This window comes from Manihot esculenta, chromosome 12, assembly GCF_001659605.2.
Source record: "Manihot esculenta cultivar AM560-2 chromosome 12, M.esculenta_v8, whole genome shotgun sequence".
NCBI classification, from domain to species: domain Eukaryota; kingdom Viridiplantae; phylum Streptophyta; class Magnoliopsida; order Malpighiales; family Euphorbiaceae; genus Manihot; species Manihot esculenta.
This window is the reverse complement of record NC_035172.2, coordinates 14,933,982-14,955,226: the sequence shown is the minus strand read 5'-3', so window position 1 is coordinate 14,955,226 and position 21,245 is coordinate 14,933,982. Positions and strand designations below refer to the sequence as shown.

At 39.8% G+C, this 21,245-nt stretch overlaps 1 protein-coding gene across 1 annotated transcript; it reads right to left on the bottom strand.

Moving 5' to 3' along the window:
* Positions 1-14,294: 14,294 nt before the first annotated feature.
* LOC110607213 (CASP-like protein 1C1) lies at positions 14,295-16,644 on the bottom strand. Its single transcript, XM_021746290.2, has 3 exons — positions 16,389-16,644; positions 16,195-16,297; positions 14,295-14,750 (listed from the first exon to the last, which is right to left on the bottom strand). The coding sequence occupies exons 1-3, from the start codon at positions 16,541-16,543 to the stop codon at positions 14,517-14,519; spliced, it is 492 nt and encodes a 163-aa protein (XP_021601982.1). The 5' UTR covers positions 16,544-16,644; the 3' UTR covers positions 14,295-14,516.
* Positions 16,645-21,245: the final 4,601 nt, after the last annotated feature.

The following is a 21,245-nucleotide window of genomic DNA, read 5'->3' as shown; positions in this document are numbered from 1 at the left end:
AATTCTAGGAGGAAGATATACAGCCCTCAAAGAGTGGCATAGAAGTCAGTTGACTGTCAAATTTAAAGAATTTTTTTTGCTCTATCCACCCTGGGTTCCAACAAAGGAGATTTGGACGATGATTCGAACCAATGTCTTCAAGAAGATGAACTTGAGCATTTGGATATTGGAAGCTCCACCTTGGGGAAGCTAGACATCTGTCAATACATTCTTGAATATTAGCACACCTAGATGGTCTGTTGTTCTAGGTCATCATAGGGCTAAAAATTTTAGATCAACAAGCTGCAAATGATGAACAAAATCTCTGAAAAATTCATTTTGGAATTAACGGCACAGAGATTTCTTGTTTTCTCATTACAATCCAAGACCGCATTAAAGTCTCCCATCAAAAGAGACTGATTATTCAGACTACTAGCATACTGCTTAATACAACAAAAATGATCTCTCATAGTAGATTCTTCACTATTAATATGCATAAACAAGATATCAAAATCCTTCCTTTTGCTTCCATAAAAAATAGAGGTATAGATCAAAAAAATTGTAATCTTCACAATAGTGACATGACAACCAAATCGCCAGGCTAAACAAAGACTACCTGATAAACCACAAGGTTCTATCGTCACAAAAACAAAAAAGCCCATCAAGTTAAGATGTCTCTTCACTGTGGGTAATTTATTCTTCATGTCTATAAGGAAAACGATGTCATTCAAGTGGCGAACTGTCAGAGAGTTTCCAGCCCTTGACAATTTCAACTTAAAATTATCATGGCTCCATATGGGGCCATTCAAGGCTGGCCAGCCCTACCTTATCAGCTGTCGAATCATAGACAAAGTTTCTTTGAGTTTTCATCAATACAAACTAGATTTTGAGTTCTTTTTCTTGTCACCAAAACATCAGCTCCTGTGTCTATTCCATCATGAATTTCTTCAATGATAATGCCTAAGGATACATGTTGCTTATCTTGTGCCATTTGTTTCCGATTTCTTACTGGAATTCGATTGTCTATCTGTAGCTCCTCTTGTCTATCCTCTTCAACGGTAGGTTCAGTGCATTGAAGAAGTTTAGTAATTTCTACAAACATTGGGTCTTCATTGCTAGTCATGATTGATAGTATTTGGATGGTATTGATAGGAAGGTAGGTGGAGAAATGGAAGACTAGTTGATGGGAAAAGATGATTGGGAGATGGAAGGGAAACCCATATGGGTAGCAAAACAAAGAGGAGAAGATGATCAGGATTTCATTAGAAAAAGGGAGGTAAGGAGAAGGTATGGCAGCCAGGAGAGAGGCAAAAAGTCTCCAAGAAACACAAAATTAATTGCATTTTAATACATATTTTATTTAAAATATAATAAATATTTTCTTCTTGACAAAAGCAATTCAAATTTTACTGCTTTAAACAGTTAAATAGACTAGATCATATCAAATTATATAGAGTTGGAAAACCCCTAAAGAGTTGTCATACTGCACTTAATAACAAAAATATGACTTACTACTATTCAAAGTTGATAATTTGATCTATTTGTCCAGTCAATTGATTTAAATTTAAGAAAAATGATTATTATTTAAATATTTCTCATTTAAAAATTATATTTTGTTTTTTTGTTAAAAATCATTTGAATATATAACTTTAATGAGATTTTTTTTCAAAAAAATAAATTATCTTGTTATAAAGTTAATATCTCATTGAAACTTAAATATTTATTGTACAATGTATATAATTATTTTCAAATTTCACTTATAATCAAATTTATAAAAAAAAAACTTGAAAATTCATAGCAAATATAAAAATTAATACTTTATTATATAATTAAATTAAATGTATATTTTTAATGAAAATTTATTAATAATTTGAAAATGTCTAGCTAGTTACTTTGCATTTTTAGATAATTTTTGTAACGACCCGAAAATCGGACCGCTACCGGCGGTAGGATCCAGATCGGCTTAAGGCCGTCGGGACCCGTAACAAATCCAACATTCATCCTGTGAACCTGTTTAATCTCATACATGATCAACAACATACATAAAAATTTTAAACTTTTCTTTCCATTCAATCACTAAACTCAACCTGAGCATGCACTATTCATAAACATAATCATAAACATTAACCCCTTCTTGGAGTCCTCATCAATGCTCCAATGGGGTGACATAACATGTATTAAGTTTGGTTTACTATAATCATCGTTAAACATTAAGATCATGTACTAGAAAGGGATTAACATAATACTATGGTCAAGCACAACTCTAAACTTTCATAAGCATCATTACATAGCATTTCTATATCATACTTTTACATCACATCATATCCATGTCCACATCTAGCTATTACATAATACATGACTCTACTCCTGCTGACCTCCTGGTCTACCCTGTACCTGCAAACTTGGGGCTTAAGGGAGAGGAGTGAGTTATAAAGCCCAGTGAGCAGAATAATAAAACAGTATATTTAAAATATATGATATCATGGAATGCATCACATCACAGACAATTCACATCAAGGATGAACTTGTCACCATTTAACCCTCTATACAGTCTAATCATACCAGGGGCGTAGAGCAGGCACGCCTGGACTTCCATATCATAACATACATATCCAATAGTGCCGGGGGCGTAGTGCAGGCACGCCCGGACTTTCCCTTACATAGTGCCAGGGGCGTAGAGCAGGCACGCCTGGACTTCCATATCATATCATCATGTCATACATATGAGCGCTAATGGATCATTCAACGTTCATCCACATCAATAACATAATGTGCAATGCACATATTCGTGAATTCTAATGCAAGCACCCTAATATATCTCATGGCATTCATGATGCGTGTATCATGTTCAGAATTTATTTATTTACTTTGAAATGAAATAAGATATTCCACTCACCTTTGGCTAGCTCTGACAAGACACTGAAGCAGCTGACTCACTGCTGGGGTCTTCGGTTCCTCGGGTCCGAACCTACACAGGTGGACTCAAATGAGGGACCTAACATACATAAACATGACTCTAAAATACTCCCCAAAAACCCCCTAAAACACCTTAAAACAATCACATAAATCATACAAAGGAGGGCTGAACAAGGCACTTTCGGCGGCAGGTTCGGCGGCCGAAAGGCCCTCCAGAGCCGAAAGTCATGCACCTTCGGCGGCACTTTCGGCGGCCGAAGGTTCCCTCCAGAGACAAAACTCATGCATGTTCGGCGGCACCTTCGGTGGCCGAAACTCCCTTCCAGAGCCGAAAGTCCACTTTCGGGGGCAGGGTTCGGCAGCCGATACATGCTACCAAAGGCAGGTTCGGCGGCCGAAAGAGCCTTCGGCTGCCGAACTTGAGTTCTTCCCAAAAGGGCGGAAACTCAGCTCAACATGCATAAACGCCTCCCAACTCATTCAAACATGCATTTTCCTATTCTACAACATGCATACCCAAGCATACAAGCTCCTAGGGGCTTCAAACTATCCTAAACCCCATCTACAACACATCAAACATGCATATCCAACATACATTGTTCATAAACGCACAGTAAACCCATAAACTCCACATAAACCTACACATGCATTTCTACCCCAAGAAACTTCACAAAACTTACTTAAAACATTAAAGGAACTATGGATCTACTCTTACCTCTTGAAGAATGAGAGGAGAGACGATCCAACTTGGAGATGGGAGAGATCTCAACTTTTTGGTCTCCAAGCTTCCAAAACTCGCTCTTTTGTTCAAATATCTTCAAATCAACACAAAGCTTGTTAAAACATGAAAGATCGAAGGAAAAACATCTAAAATGAACCGTGGGAGAGCAAGAACTCACCGTGGCAGAAAATGGGGAGAAAACTCGCCCGCTTCGGCCATGGAGCTCTTATATAGGGGCTGGCAGACCACCTTTCGGCAGCCTAAAGTGCCTCCAAAACTCATGCAAGTTCGGCGGCCGAACCTTTGAAACTTTCGGATGTAACAGCCCGGAAACCGAACTGCTACCGGCATTAGGATCCAGATCGACTTAAGGTCGCCGGGACCCGTAGTAAGCCTGCTATACTGTCTGTGTACCTGTGAAATCCCATACATGATCATACATTTTCTATCAAACCATTAAAAACTTTGCTTTCCTCCAACGCTTAACCTGTGCATGCACTCTTTCTGGTCTATCAACTCATAATGTTAAGCCTGGTTATCTCATATTCATTACCAATAAAAGAAACATACATAAACTGATCATGTGTCTACAACAAGGGATTACAACTCTTAGAAGTAAAGCACAAAGCTACACATTATACAGTATCTCTTTACATGAACATGTCCACACTAGCTACCTCTGGCTGCAAGTGGAGGAGAAATATCCTCCTTCCACCGACCTTTGGCCCTTAAATAGGTGGCTGGCCAGACCACCTTCGGCAGCCGAACGTGAATCCGAAACCATGCAATGTTCGGCGGCCGAAAGTGACCTTCGGCGGCCGAACCTTTGCATTTTCCCTTATTGCTTTTCATTCAAAACTCATTTCCTTTAACACTTTAAACCATTCAAAAACTCTTAAAACACTCATGAAAACATAGGTCTTACCCTTCTCGAGGGTTCCGACACTCGAGATTCCACCAGACGACAGGAATTCCGAGGCCGGACTCGAGCCGGGTATTACATCGGAAGCCTAACTTGCCCCCCCAAACCATCCCACGTTCGGCGGCCGAACTTGAGGTTCGGCGGCCGAACCTGAAAATATCTCCTTGGTCTTTCTCTTTTAAAACTCAATTTCCTTTTTGCTTAAAACCATAAGATACATTAAAACATTTAAAAAAAAATGATTTTACCCTTCCAGAGGTTTTCAACATCCGAGATTCCACCGGACGGTAGGAATTCCGATACCGGAGTCTAGCCGGGTATTACATTCTTCCCCCCTTAAGAACATTCGTCCCCGAATATTCACCAAACAAACACATGGCATAGCATAAAACATAAACATTCATACAAAGCACATAAAAACTCACCTTAGAAGAGATGAGGATATTGCCGGAGCATAGACTCCCGTGTCTCCCAGGTACACTCCTCGATGTTGTGGTGATTCCAAAGGACTTTCACCATCGAGATTTCCTTGTTCCTTAGCTTTCTGATCTGGGTGTCTAGGATCCGTACTGGCTGTTCAACATAGGTGAGATCCTCTTGGATCTCCACATCAGGCTCACTAAGAACCTTACCCGGATCTGACACGAACTTCCTTAACATAGAAACATGGAAAATCGGATGGATTCTTTCCATTGAAGCAGGCAAGTCTAGCTTATACGATACATTCCCAATCTTTTGCAAGACTTCAAAGGGTCCAATGTACCGTGGAGCTAGCTTACCTTTCTTCCCAAACCGAATCACCCCTTTCATTGGAGACACCTTAATCAATACCAAATCCCCCTCCTGGAACTCTACTTGCCTTCTGCGGATGTCTGCATAACTCTTCTGTCTGCTTGCAGTAGTCTTGATCCTTTCTCTGATCATGGGCACCACTCTGCTGGTGATCTCTACTAGCTCAGGCCCTACCAAGGCCTTTTCTCCCACTTCTTCCCAACAGACAGGCGACCTACACTTCCTTCCATACAAAGTTTCATATGGGGCCATCCCTATGCTGGTATGATGGCTGTTATTGTAGGCAAACTCTACTAAAGGTAGATGCTGCCTCCAAGAACCGCCAAAATCCAGCACACACATTCTGAGCATATCCTCTATTGTCTGGATGGTCCTCTCTGATTGTCCGTCCGTCTGTGGATGGAAAGCAGTGCTAAAATCCAACCTGGTTCCCATAGCGTTCTGCAGACTCCGCCAAAACCTAGAGGTGAACTGGGGCCCTCGATTAGACACTATTGAAACAGGAACCCCATGCAGCCTGACGATCTCATCAACATACACCTGCGCCAACTTGTCCACAGAATAGCCACTCCTGACAGGGATGAAGTGAGCAGATTTGGTCAGTCTATCCACAATCACCCATATGGAGTCCAATCTGTTAGACGCCGCCGGTAGCCCCATCACGAAGTCCATAACTATATTCTCCCATTTCCACTCTGGAATAGGTAGTGGGTTAAGCATTCCAGCCGGCTTCTGATGTTCCAGCTTCACCCTCTGACATATTTCGCAGGCTGATACAAACTGTGCCACTTCTCTTTTCATAGCTGGCCACCAATAAACTCTCTTCAGATCTTGATACATTTTGGTGGCTCCAAGGTGAACACTGTATCTGGCATTATGAGCCTCTCTCATAATGTCTCCCTTCAGACCTACGTCATCTGGTACACACAATCTATTCCCATAGCGGAGGATCCCCTTGCTGTCAAATCTGAACTCCTCATTTTTGCCTGACTGAACAGTCCTGGCAATCTTCACTAACTCTGGGTCCTCGTGCTATTTCTGAGCCAATTGCTCCAGAAACACGGGTGCCACTCTCAACTGGGCTATCAAAGCACCTGTACCAGACAACTCCAACTGTAGACCTTCATTGATGAGCTCGAAGAACTCCCTCACTATTGGCCTCCTCTCTGCTGAAATATGGGACAAACTGCCAAGTGATTTCTGGCTTAAGGCGTCTGCCACAACATTCGCCTTTCCTGGATGGTACTGAATCTTGCAATCATAGTCACTGAGCAGTTCTACCCATCTTCTCTGCCTCATATTCAGCTCCCTCTGATTCAGGATGTACTGCAGGCTTTTATGATCTATGAAGATCTCACATTTAACCCCATAAAGGTAGTGCCTCCACATCTTGAGTGCAAAGATCACCGCTGCTATCTCTAGGTCATGTGTAGGGTAATTCAACTCGTGCTTCTTTAGCTGTCTAGAAGCATAAGCAATCACCCTTTCATTCTGCATTAGCACACAACCCAGTCCCACACGGGACGCATCGCAAAAGACTGTGAAGTCCTCATTACTAGTCGGCAGAGCTAACACCGGTGCTGAAGTCAACCTCTTCTTTAGCTCTTCAAAGCTCTCTTCACACTGGTCGGTCCACACGAACCTCTGGTTCTTCTTGGTCAGTCTGGTCATAGGAGCTGCAATCTTAGAGAAGTCCTGAACGAACCTCCTGTAGTAACCTGCCAAATCTAAGAAACTCTTGATCTCTGTCACCGTAGTGGGTCTAGGCCAGTTAGCTACAGCTTCCACTTTCTTGGGGTCTACCTCGATTCCATTTTCTGACACCACATGCCCCAAGAAGGAGATGCTCCTCAGCCAGAACTCACACTTAGAGAACTTGGCATACAAGCCATGTTCCCTTAAGGTCTGCAAAACCAACCTCAGATAATGGGCATGCTCCTCTGCATTCCTGGAATACACTAAGATATCATCTATGAAGACAATAACAAAGTGATCCAGGTACTGGCTAAACACTCTGTTCATGAGATCCATGAATGTTGCAGGGGCATTGGTTAACCCGAACGGCATCACAAGAAACTCATAGTGCCCATATCTGGTCCTGAATGCTGTCTTCGGTACATCCTCTTCTCTTATTCTCAGCTGATGGTACCCCAATCTCAGATCTATTTTAGAGAAACAACCTGCTCCTACTAGCTGGTCGAATAGATCGTCGATCCTTGGCAATGGGTACTTGTTCTTGGTAGTGACCTTGTTCAACTGCCTGTAGTCGATACAATGTCTGAGGGATCCATCCTTCTTTTTCACAAATAGCACTGGAGCACCCCAAGGTGAGGTACTTAGTCGGATGAAGCCCCTATCTACCAACTCTTGCAACTGCTCCTTAAGCTCCTTCAATTCTGCTGATGCCATCCTGTAGGGAGGGATAGAGATCAGTCTGGTTCCAGGCATCAACTCAATTTCGAACTCTATCTCCCTAGCAGGTGGTAAACCTGACAGCTCGTCTGGGAAAGCATCTAAGAACTCTCTGACCACTGGCACTGAGGCGGGCTCTCTGACATGACTATCCAGCTCTCTCACATGAGCTAGAAAACCCTGACAACGCCTCCTGAGTAGCCTACGAGCCTGTAGGGCTGATATCAAACCTCTAGGTGTACTCCCCCTGTCTCCTCTGAAGACAACCTCTAACCCATCATGACATCTGAACCTGACTACCTTGTCTCTGCAATCCAAGGTAGCACCATGGGTAGATAGCCAATCCATCCCTAGAATGACGTCAAAATCTGTCAAATCTAGAACCACAAGGTCGGCGGACAAGCATCTTCCCTCCACAAAAACTGGACTACACTGGCAGACTAACTCTGTCACTAACGGGTCACACTTGGGTCCACTGACCCATAGGGGACACTCTAACCCAGAGACCATCAATCCCAACCTCTCGACGGCCCTCGGAGCAATGAAAGAATGAGATGCACTAGGGTTCATTAATGCATACACATCAGAACAACCAATGATGAGATTACCTGACACCACCGTGTTGGATGTGTTTGCCTCCTGCTGAGTCATGGTGAAGATCCGTGCTGGAGCTGATGGACCCTCACCCCTGAAATCCGCTGAAGAAGAGGCTGCCCCTCTCCCTCGACCTCTGCCACTAGCCTGAGTCACGGCTGGAGCTACTGGCTGAGCCACACTACCAGAAGCTGTCTGCTGAGACTGTGCCACAAAAGCTGCCCTAGGACACTCCTGTGCTATGTGTCCCTCTTGCCCACATCTGAAGCAGGCTGACGTCCCAACTAGACATACTCCTTTGTGCGACTTCCCACACTTCATGCATACTGCATTATCTGCACCTGAGCTCGAGCCACTTCCCAATCCCAGACCTGACTTAATCTTGCTCCAGAACTTGTTCTTCTTGGACTTCCTGTGGCCTCTGTCCCACTTCTTACTGCCTGAACTCAGAGAAGAAGGGTTTATCCTTCCCCCACCTGGGGTCTTGGAACCAGAAGGCTGTGCCACTGACTGCTTGACTTTCCCTTCGATGATTGCACTAGCCTCCATTCTCCGAGCCATATCCACTATGGCATGGAAACTCTCCCTCTCTGCTGACTGAATCAAAGAGGAATACCTGGAATGAAGCTTCATGATATACCTCCTTGACTTTTTCTGATCTGTATCTAGATTTTTCCCGGCAAACGGCAACAGCTCCAAAAACCTGTCTGTGAACTCATCCACACTCATCTCATACGTCTGCCTCAGCTGCTCGAACTCAATCATCTTCAATTCTCTTGAACTGTCAGGGAAAGCCCATCCTGCAAACTCATTTGCAAACTCCTCCCATGATAGGCTATCCAATCTCGGGTTCACATAGTTTTTAAACCACTCTCGGGCCTTCTTGCATTGTAGTGTGAACCCAGCCATCTGAATGGCTCTACTGTCATCAGCACCTATCTCATCTGTAATTGTCTTGACCCTCTCAAGGTACACAAACGGGTCATCACCTGTTTCATACTGGGGAGCACCCAGCTTCATGTAATCGGTCATCTTGACCTTGCTCCCTCCAGATGAGCTAGGTTTAGGCATTTGGCTTTCTGGGACAGTAGGTGCTGGTGGTGGTGGAGGAGGTGCAGCATCCCCTGGGGTAGGGTTTGTTGTACCTAGATAGAAAGATGGGGGTGGGTATTGTGGGTATGGTGGGTAGAAAGGTGGGTATGGCATGTGAGAAGGGTAAGGACTAAAGCTGGGGTAATCCGATGTACCTCCCATCGAATACCCGGGATTCTGAGAAAAGGGTGGGTACTGGGGTGGCTGAACAAATCCCGAGGCCTGAGTGCCTCCTTGAGACTCTCCCATGCCCTCTTCTGACATACTCACTCCAAGACTGCCATCCCTCCTCTGATCCACATCCATATCATCCCCCACATCCTCTGACATTCCTCCTTGAACTGTTCCCCTTGCTGATCTGCTTCTGTTCATATCCAAAGACCTTCTAGGGTCTCTCACTACTCTTTCCCTGCTAGACCTGCTAGACATTGCCCTAGGCAATGCAGGAGGACGGGCACTCATGCCCTCATCCTTCAGTGGTACTCCAGTCAATCGTGCAAATCGACGAGTTCCTCTCATCCTATTTTCTGAAAAACAGCACACATCACAAAGAACATTAGCATCAAATGGTTCATGTGCAAACACATGAACCCGCATCACATACATCACGTACATAGCATAACATTAATGCACATGCATAAAATCATGGCATTTCACATCATCATTCAAGACAGGACTCTTCATCCTATCCTAGTGGACATGATTTTCCTATTGTGCTTGACCTTCTAGAACATCTATGAGCCCGACACTCTAGGTCCGACCATATGAACCTAGGGCTCTGATACCAATCTGTAACGACCCGAAAATCGGACCGCTACCGGCGATAGGATCCAGATCGGCTTAAGGCCGCCGGGACCCGTAGCAAGCCCAACATTCATCCTGTGAACCTGTTTAATCCTATACATGATCAACAACATACATAAAAATTTTGAACTTTTCTTTCCATTCAATCACCAAACTCAACCTGAGCATGCACTATTCATAAACATAATCATAAACATTAACCCCTCCTTGGAGTCCTCATCAATGCTCCAATGAGGTGACATAACATGTATTAAGTTTGGTTTACGATAATCATCGTTAAACATTAAGATCATGTACTAGAAAGGGATTAACATAATACTATGGTCAAGCACAACTCTAAACTTTCATAAGCATCATTACATAACATTTCTATATCATACTTTTACATCACATTATATCCATGTCCACATCTAGCTATTACATAACACATGACTCTACTCCTGCTGATCTCCTGGTCTACCCTGTACCTGCAAACCTGGGGGTTAAGGGAGAAGGGTGAGCTATAAAGCCCAGTGAGCAGAATAATAAAACAGTATATTTAAAATATATGATATCATGGAATGCATCACATCACAGACAATTCACATCAAGGATGAACTTGTCACCATTTAACCCTCTATACAGTCTAATCATGCCAGGGGCGTAGAGCAGGCACGCCTGGACTTCCATATCATAACATACATATCTAATAGTGCCGGGGGCGTAGTGCAGGCACGCTCGGACTTTCCCTTACATAGTGCCAGGGGCGTAGAGCAGGCACGCCTGGACTTCCATATCATATCATCATGTCATACATATGAGGGCTAATGGATCATTCAACGTTCATCCACATCAATAACATAATATGCAATGCACATATTCATGAATTCTAATGCAAGCACCCTAATATATCTCATGGCATTCATGATGCGTGTATCATGTTCAGAATTTATTTATTTACTTTGAAATGAAATAAGATATTCCACTCACCTTTGGCTAGCTCTGACAAGACACTGAAGCAGCTGACTCACTGCTGGGGTCCTCGGTTCCTCGGGTCCGAACCTACACAGGTGGACTCAAATGAGAGACCTAACATACATAAACATGACTCTAAAATACTCCCCAAAAACCCCCTAAAACACCTTAAAATAATCACATAAATCATGCAAAGGAGGGATGAACAGGGCACTTTCGGGGGCAGGTTCGGCGGCCGAAAGGCCCTCCAGAGTTGAAAGTCATGCACCTTCGGCGGCACTTTCGGCGGCCGAAGGTTCCCTCCAAAGACGAAACTCATGCATGTTCGGCGGTACCTTCGGCGGCCGAAACTCCCTTCCAGAGCCGAAAGTCCACTTTCGGGGGCAGGGTTCGGCAGCCGATACATGCTACCAAAGGCAGGTTCGGCAGCCGAAAGAGCCTTTGGCTGCCGAACCTGAGTTCTTCCCAAAAGGGCAGAAACTCAGCTCAACATGCATAAATGCCTCCCAACTCATTCAATCATGCATTTTCCTATTCTACAGCATGCATACCCAAGCATACAAGCTCCTAGGGGCTTCAAACTATCCTAAACCCCATCTACAACACATCAAACTTGCATATCTAACATACATTGTTCATAAACGCACAGTAAACCCATAAACTCCACATAAACCTACACATGCATTTCTACCCCAAGAAACTTCACAAAACTTACTTAAAACATTAAAGGAACTATGGATCTACTCTTACCTTTTGAAGAATGAGAGGAGAGACGATCCAAATTGGAGATGGGAGAGATCTCAACTCTTTGGTCTCCAAGCTTCCAAAACTCGCTCTTTTGTTCAAATATCTTCAAATCAACATAAAGCTTGTTAAAACATGAAAGATCGAAGGAAAAACATCTAAAATGAACCATGGGAGAGCAAGAAATCACCGTGGCCGAAAATGGGGAGAAAACTCGCCCGTTTCGGCCATGGAGCTCTTATATAGGGGCTGGCAGATCACCTTTCGGCAGCCTAAAGTGCCTCCAAAACTCATGCAAGTTCAGCGGCCGAACATGAGGTTAGCCGTCGAATCTTTTAAACTTTCGGAAGCCTAACTTGCCCCCCCAAACCATCCCACGTTCGGCGGCCGAACCTGGAAATGTCTCCTTGGTCTTTCTCTTTTAAAACTCAATTTTCTTTTTGCTTAAAACCATAAGATACATTAAAACATTTTAAAAAAACATGATTTTACCCTTCTAGAGGTTTTCGACATCCGAGATTCCAACGGACTGTAGGAATTCCGATACCGGAGTCTAGCCGGGTATTACAATTTTTATTGATTAACTAAATAATTCAAAATTATCAATATAAATAAGAAATCAGATAATTTTAGAAATTGTTCACTCTTCTAAATATTAGAAGGTAGATTTAATTAATAATTTAATAAATACTCCTCCATTCTATAATTTTTATTTACCTTTCTCTGTTCTAATAAAATTATTGTTCACTTTCCTTTTCTAGACTTAGTACTTGGTTCTATTTCGTTTTTCGACTTTTTTAGAGTTGAGTTTGAGAGACCACCTGATTTTTTTGTCATTTTTCTTAATCCACATTAGAATATGTGTTTGTGAGTTATACAGTAGAGTATAATTCTTATACTTACTTTGGTCGTCACTTTCTAGGGAGACTGGGTAATTTTTGTGTTTTCCCCCATATCTTTACTTCCTCGGCTTTTGGTCTTGTTTTTGGATCATTCTTTTGTCCTCTTCCTGTCCTCTCTGGTACTTTGGAGTAGCCCTTATTAGCTTCCAGCCGACGTCTTTCGAAGCATCATTTAATGATTCCTCTTCCTTGAATTTGTCTCTTCCTTTAGATCGCGGTTGAATTGCCGCTATCTAAGACCTTGAGGTACCAATGGAGACTTCTTTCCTTCCCATGGAAGCCACGAGTGACGCTTCTCTCTGAGATTTGTATTGCTCAAAAATAACCTGCAACCTTCTAACGTACTGGAATATTTGCTTAATGCTCAAATTGTTGGAATTTGCTTTGCTGACCATAGGGGGTGTGCCTTGTCCACTGCCAAGAGTGGAAGAAATGATAGCATCCTCCTCGATAGCAACCTTAGCAGCTTGTGGATTATCGATCATTTCGAGAGATAAAAGAGAGATTTTTTTCCAACAGAGAAGAGATAGGAGACCAATTTTAAGCCAAATAAATAGAGATGATTTAACGGATCTCAAAGTAGTGAAACCAAATGATGTTGCAGAAACTAAATAGATGACGTGGTCGAAACGGAGCTGTGCTGTGATTGGCTAAATCTGCAAGAAAAAGAATGTGAGATGGTGGGTGCCTACGGCAGCCACTCCGACACTCAAGTCATCAAGTGAAGAGAAGGACAAGTATAATATTTAGAATGTAAGAGTTGTGGTGTGAGAGAATAGCATACCTTTGCCTATATGATCCTTCTTATTTTATATTGTAAGAAAGTGAGGATAAATATAGCATTTTTTGATAATCTGACGATTATGCAGCCGACTACTCGATAAAGGATATTGTCAGCTAAGAAGTCGGTGATTCTACGATTACATGCGTAATGGGGTTACACTGGACTATGTTTGATAACAGTAGTTTTGTGCTGAAACTCACCCTATCCAGGAGAGGGCGAGTTTTGATGATGAATAAGGTGTTAGAGTGTTCAGATTTTACTTTTCTGAAGTGAGATTGTATTATCCATTTATCAGATACTTGCCACGTAAATCTGTTTTATGGTGACAAATTACTTTACTTTGAGCAAGTGTTATGTAGTATCATTTTTTAATATGTAAAAATGCAAAATCAACAAAAAATTATAAAACGGAGAGAGAGTAAGTTTTTATAAAATTATCTATTGCAAGAATTTTAAAATTATATATTTTTTTACATTTTTATCACTACTCTGTATTTTTACTTACACTCTCAGGAGTTATAAAAATATAATAATTTTACAAATTTATTTTTGTCAATTAATTATTTAAAATAAATATTAGTGATAGTGATTCAATTTAACACTAATTAAATGAAAATAAACCATCATTAGCTAAAATAATAAAGTAGACATAAAAAATCATAATTAAGGAAATCTACATGTTAAAATAGCAAATTCATACTATTTTTAAAAGATGCTATATGTCAACTCTTAGGATATACATAGATTATGTTATTGTCTTTTTTACTTGCATAATGTCCATTTATTACCCTCCACAAGAGAGGAGACAGAAGAAGAGTATACAAACAGAAATGAAACGACATCACTTTGTAATAAAAATCATATATAAGATGCCTGGAGACTCGAGAGAGCTAAGGTTATCTAGGTTTTTTGAACAAGAAGAGGATTAAGAACAGCGTGAATAGCATAGAGAAGGAGAACTGCATAAGTTATGACAGCAACGAATCCAGCAGCTAATGCTCCTGTCACTTGGTTACAGTACTTTGGAACTTGCCCACAGATCGGTAACCACCCTGCATTTGAATTCCCTTTCTTTCCCACCTGACCAATCGCCAGTGCCGCCGAAACGCTTGATGTCAACAACATCGTCACAACCTATTCAGAACACAAAGTTCAAACAGATTCAGACTCTTGATTTGTGTTGGCATACATTGGTCTGTGTGTGTAAAGGATTGTTGGGTTTAAAAGGATTTTGTTTAAAGGGTTAACAATAACACTTACAGTATTTAAAGAATTGAAAGAGGTTTAACCGTTAAATATGTTTAAAGATTAAAAAAATAAATTAAAAGAAAAAAAATTGAGAAGAGAGAACATAATGGCTGTGAATTGACTAAATTTTAGCTGCCTAATATTATTGAATTCAACAAGTCTTAATATAATAAAAAATAATAAACTAATCCCATCTAATATGGTTACAACCATTTTAACAACTTTATCACATCACAATAATTTTTGGAAAACAAAATAACGTTCAAAATTTAGAAACACTTTCAATTCAAACTGAGCAGTTGGATTTTATTATTTTTAACAAGTATTTATCAATTAAAGCTAAATAAAAAAAGATTTACAATTTAATTCTTAAATATGGTAATTAAGTCAGCTTTTATATTTTTTAAAATAAATTAAAATATCATTGTCTTTTATCTCCATCAGCAAAAAAATCCTTCCATCTGTCTTTAAGAGAGAAAATATTTAAAATCTTAAAACTCCATTTATTTTATGAAAAATATATATTTTTTAAATATTTTTCATATTTTTTAGTGTTTATACCGCTTATTAAAAAATATTTTTTTATTAAAAAAATAAATAAATCATTTAAGAAAAATGACTTTATCTTTTAAAAGAGAATTATTTCTGCACTTTGATATCCTTATTAACATTTCTATATATAAAATTATTAATAAATTTTATTTTTTAAATTAAAATTAAATAATGAAAAATAAATTAACTCATTGAAAGTATTCTACGTATAAAATATTTTTTATAAAAAATATTTTCTAAATACAAATTAAGGACTAAATTACCATTTATTTTTATCTCTTGATAGAATCCCTAACTCTCACTACTTTGTTTCTTCTCTTACCCTACCGATTGTTTTAGTAACGGCGAGCTCTCCAAGCTCCAGAGGTGAGGGTGGAAGAAAGCTGGGGATGGAGCCGACGAGTAACCAAGGGCATCGACTAGCAAAAGATAAGATAATGTATGCCATGTGAGAATGAAAAAGCTTGAAAGAGAATATTATTTTCTTGGTCCTCGAAGTTGATGGAAGGTGGTTGTTTTCTTTCATGTTTGTGTTAGATTAGTTTCTTCGTTTAGAAGTGAAAGAGTAAGGATTTATTGGATTTCTTTACTTTTGCATAATATTTAGAGGAATGCTTGAATTAAACCCTACAATTTTCTTATATGTTTTTGCTCCAACGTTGTCCGCATTAATTGTTTTGAGACAGTGAAGTTAGGTTCGGCCTATTTCCTCACCATTTTGTCAGATAACCCAGAAATCAAAAAGTAAAATTAAGCTGATAAGTTTCAGGTTAAGTACCACATCCATGGCAACGACTAATCGCCAGAGCAGGCTATCTGAAGGAAGAAAGAGAACTAAGAATCCATAAACGCTGGCAATTGCATTTGCAATCACAAAGTACCTATATTACAGCAACACCCTTTTAATTTCACTAACTAAAAAACCACAAGAACAAATAAAATTTGACAGAATCAGAGAAAACAATGACTTACTTGAAGGCAGGAGTGTCACTGTACTTAGCTTCAAACGACACAGCAAAGAAGGAACTGGTCTCATGGCTAGTAGCCATAACAATTGCAGCTGCTAGTGTGGTTCCAAAGGCAATGAGCCTGAGCAGAAGAGTACAGATTCTCTTGATCTTGGCCATGGAAATTGCAGGGCACTCAAGAAAATTGAAAAGGGTATGTATAGCAGAGTTGGGGATGGAAGATTGGAGAACTCAGGTGGGTGGGATGGCAGATGAAGGGTGGTGAACTTATTAATGCTATGTTTTGTGGCTTGTTAGTTGAATTGCTCATCTGCCACCACCACCGCCCAATAGGAGTATTTTGTTTTTCCTACTATTGCTGCTGTGAAGAGACTTTCAATTGTGTGAACCTATGGCTTTTGTTTACTTGAGTTTTTGGTATTCTTCATTTGGATAATCAGATTCTGAAAAAATCTTTCCTGAATATACTGGGTTTTCTTTAACTTAATTACAATTAAGAAAGAGATTAGGCAGTAATAATGTTAATGTTTTTGGAAATCTTGATAATAATAATAATAATAATAATAATAATAATAATAATAATAATAATAATAATCCATTTCAAAAAAAAAATAATAATAATAAAGAAAATTGATGGATGGATGGAGATTCATTGTTGAAATCTTTTACTACTGTGAATTAGATTTATTTAATTGCAAAGAAATTATAATTTTATTAGATACAGAGTAAGAAATTCTAATTTTATCAGTTGAAAAATATAAACTAAAGGGGTTTAGATATTATTTAAATTTAAATTAAATATTAAAATTTTAGTATTTATAAAAATCAAAGTAAATTAATTTTAGATAGAAATTAAATCAAATTAAATCGATCTGATTCAATTTAATTTGATCGATTAAATTTTTTAATAAATTTTTTATTTTTACAACTTATTTTTAATATTCTAAAATTTAATTAAAAATATTAAATTTAATTAAAATATTTTAATCATTATCTAATTTCTATATTTTAAAAAATAATATATTATTATTACTAATCCGTTCGATTTTTTAATTTCATTTACTAAAATTAAATTGAAAAAATTAAAATTTTTAAAATTAAAAATTAAATTAAATTAAAATAAATAAAAACTAACCAAATTTCTAAATTAATTTGATTCAAAAAATTTTTCAATTCGAATCAAATAGCGTTAAGTTTAATTTAAATTACAATAATAAAATTTCACGTGAATTAATTTAAAATTAAAAATAATAATTTGAATTCGAATGGATAATTTTGCAGGTACTCGTTCCGTTGTTACCCACCAAATATGAAGATACGATGCAGAGAGGACTTAAATTTGTCATGAAATCAATGTGAAAAACAACAGAGGTTCAAAATTCATTGAACCGATAACGTAAATATTTGACTATCCAAACCAACCGATGAAATTATACATAGGTTTCTTGTGTTAAACTATATTCATGTGTTGCGGATTTGCTCTTCATCATATATATATATATATATATATATATATATATATAATTTCTCTTTAATATTTGAAAGGAAAAAATTAAATTCATAATATACTTATTCACTTTGAATAAAATTTACTCATGATATAATTCAGTTAGAGTTAATTACACAAATGGTACCTCAACTAAAGTATCCAAACTTTATTTTGCTCTTTAAAATTCCTCCACTTCTATTTAAATAATATAAATTCCTTTATTCCATGTTAACTTAGCTGATGTCACACCAAATACTATTAAAAAATTATATTTTCTCCCTCTGATTAAAATTATTTTAATTAATTGAAAATAATATTTTCAATCTTCACAAAGTGCTTCTCTTCTCCCTATCACCTCTGCAACAAAACCCATCTACTCAACTATGCTTAGTTGCTTACCCATCTCTGCCAAAATCTCATTGAAGCTTGGAATTATCTTTTCAACTTGATGATCTGATATTATTAAGGGTAGGATTAGAGTATATGTGTATGAATTTAGTATCGTGTGCCCCTCCCCTCTTCTTTTTAACTTTTCTTTTTTGTCTTCTTATAATATATAACTGTCGTCCTATACCCCTACAGCCTGTTATTTTCGCGTGGGACATACGTATGGACGTACTGCCCCCTTTCGTATTGTCAGACAACCATTTAATATCTTTCAGCATCACATAGATATGATCTCGGACGTTGGGGTCCTCTGCTCTGCGTATCTGTCACCTCTAATGAGATGGACCTCTTTTTCGTGGGCTTGTTCCTTGTGGAATCTAGCCTCCCTGAACCAAACCTGGACTACATGCTAGTAGTCCAGCCTGCATATTGGTCTTGGAGGGGCTATGGCTTGGCCTTTCAACGTGGACCGATCACGGCTCGGGTATGAAAGCCCAACAATTATCAAGTGCCCTTTACCTGCTCATTAATTATTTGATGATTAATGAGGAGTAAATCCTGAAACCTCAATTATGACCGCGTAGTTCTAGGATAGGATGTAGAGTCCTGTCTTGATGATGATGTGAAATGTCATGATAGTCTGCATGTGCATTAATTGTAACGACCCGAAAATCGGACCGCTACCGGCGCTAGGATCCAGATCGGTTTAAGGCCGCCGGGACCCGTAGCAAGCCTGACATGCAACCTGTAAACCTGTATAATCCCATACATGATCAATAACATACATAAAAATTAAAACTTTTCTTTCCATATACATCAACCAAACTCAACCTGAGCATATACATTAACATAACATTGATCCCTCTGTAGGATCTCATCGGTGCCCCCAATGGGTGACATAACATAAGTTGAGTTGGTTTACATAAACGACATAAAATCCAAGATCATGAATTAAAAGAGATAACAACATTCTATGGTCAAGCACACCTCTAATATCCATAAACATCATTACATAACTATACTGTACTTTTACATTACATCGTTCTATGATTTGTCATGTCCACATTCTACCTATTACATAAACAAGCTTTACTCTAACCGACCTCCTCTTCTATCCTGTACCTGCAATCCTGGGGGTAAAAGGGAGAGGGGTGAGCTAAAAGCCCAGTGAGTAGAACTATAAAACATATTAACACTATACTTCAATGAAATGCATCATAACACAGACAATTCACATAAGGGTTGGGTGAACTTGTCACCAATTAGTCCAAGCTAACTCTGTGCCAGGCCGTAGAATGGGGTCTTGGTCTTCCTGTCATAACATACATTACTTACCATTATCCTAGGGCCTCCTCTGGGCTCCTGGTCTTCGAGTCCCATAACCTTGCCAGGCCGTAGAATGGGGTCCTGGTGAATGCTGTATCTTGCATTATGAGCCTCTCTCATAATGTCTCCTTTTAGCCCTATGTCATCTGGTACACAAAGTCGACTCCCATAGCGGAGGATCCCCTTGCTGTCAAATCTGAACTCACTGTCCTTGCCTGACTGAACAGTCCTGGCAATCTTCATTAATTCTAGGTCCTCATACTGTTTCTGAGCCACCTGCTCCAGAAACACGGGCGTCACTTTCATCTGAGCAACTAAAGCACCTGTACCAGACAACTCCAACTGTAGACCTTCATCAATGAGCTTGTAAAACTCCTTCACCACTGGTCTCCTCTCTGCCGTGATGTGGGATAGACTGCCTAGTGACTTCCGGCTTAGGGCGTCTGCCACGACATTCGCCTTACCCGGATGATACTGAATCTTGCAATCATAGTCACTCAGCAGCTCTACCCATCTCCTCTGTCTCAAGTTCAAATCTCTTTGACTCAGGATGTACTGCAGGCTTTTATGATCTGTGAAGATCTCACATTTTACCCCATAGAGGTAGTGCCTCCACATCTTGAGTGCAAAGATTACTGCTGCCATCTCAAGGTCATGTGTGGGGTAATTCAACTCATGCTTCTTTAGCTGCCTAGAAGCATAAGCAATCACCCTCTCATTCTGCATTAGTACACAACCCAGTCCCACACGGGATGCATCACAAAAGACTGTAAAGTCTGCATCACTAGATGGCAGAGCTAACACTGGTGCTGAAGTCAACCTCTTCTTAAGCTCTTCAAAACTCTCTTCGCACTGGTCAGTCCACATGAACTTCTGATTCTTCCTGGTTAGTCTGGTCAGAGGAGCTGCTATCTTCGAGAAGTCCTGAACGAACCTCCTGTAGTAACCTGCTAAACCCAAGAAACTTCTAATCTCTGTCACTGAAGTGGGTCTAGGCCAGTTAGCCACAACTTCTACCTTCTTGGGGTCTACCTCTATACCATTTTCTGACACCACATGCCCCAAGAATGAAATGCTCCTCAACCAGAACTCACACTTGGAGAACTTGGCATACAAGCCATGTTCCCTCAAGGTCTGTAAAACCAACCTCAGATGATGGGCATGCTCCTCTGCATTCCTGGAATACACTAAGATATCATCTATGAAGACAATAACAAAGTGATCCAGGTACTGGCTAAACACTCTGTTCATGAGATCCATGAATGCTGCAGGGGCGTTGGTTAACCCGAACGGCATCACAAGGAAATTAAAATGCCCATATCTGGTCCTGAAAGCTGTCTTTGGCACATCCTCATCTCTGATCCTCAGCTAATGGTACCCTGATCTCAGATCTATTTTGGAGAAACAACCCGCTCCTGCTAGCTGGTCGAATAGATCGTCGATCCTCGGCAATGGGTACTTGTTCTTGGTAGTGACTTTGTTCAACTGCCTGTAGTTGATACAAAGTCTAAGGGATCCATCCTTCTTTCTCACAAATAAAACTGGAGCACCCCAGGGTGAGGTACTCGGTCGGATGAAGCCCTTGTCTACCAGCTCCTGTCACAGCTCCTTCAACTCTTTCAATTCTGCTGGCGCCATCCTGTAGGGAGGGATAGAGAT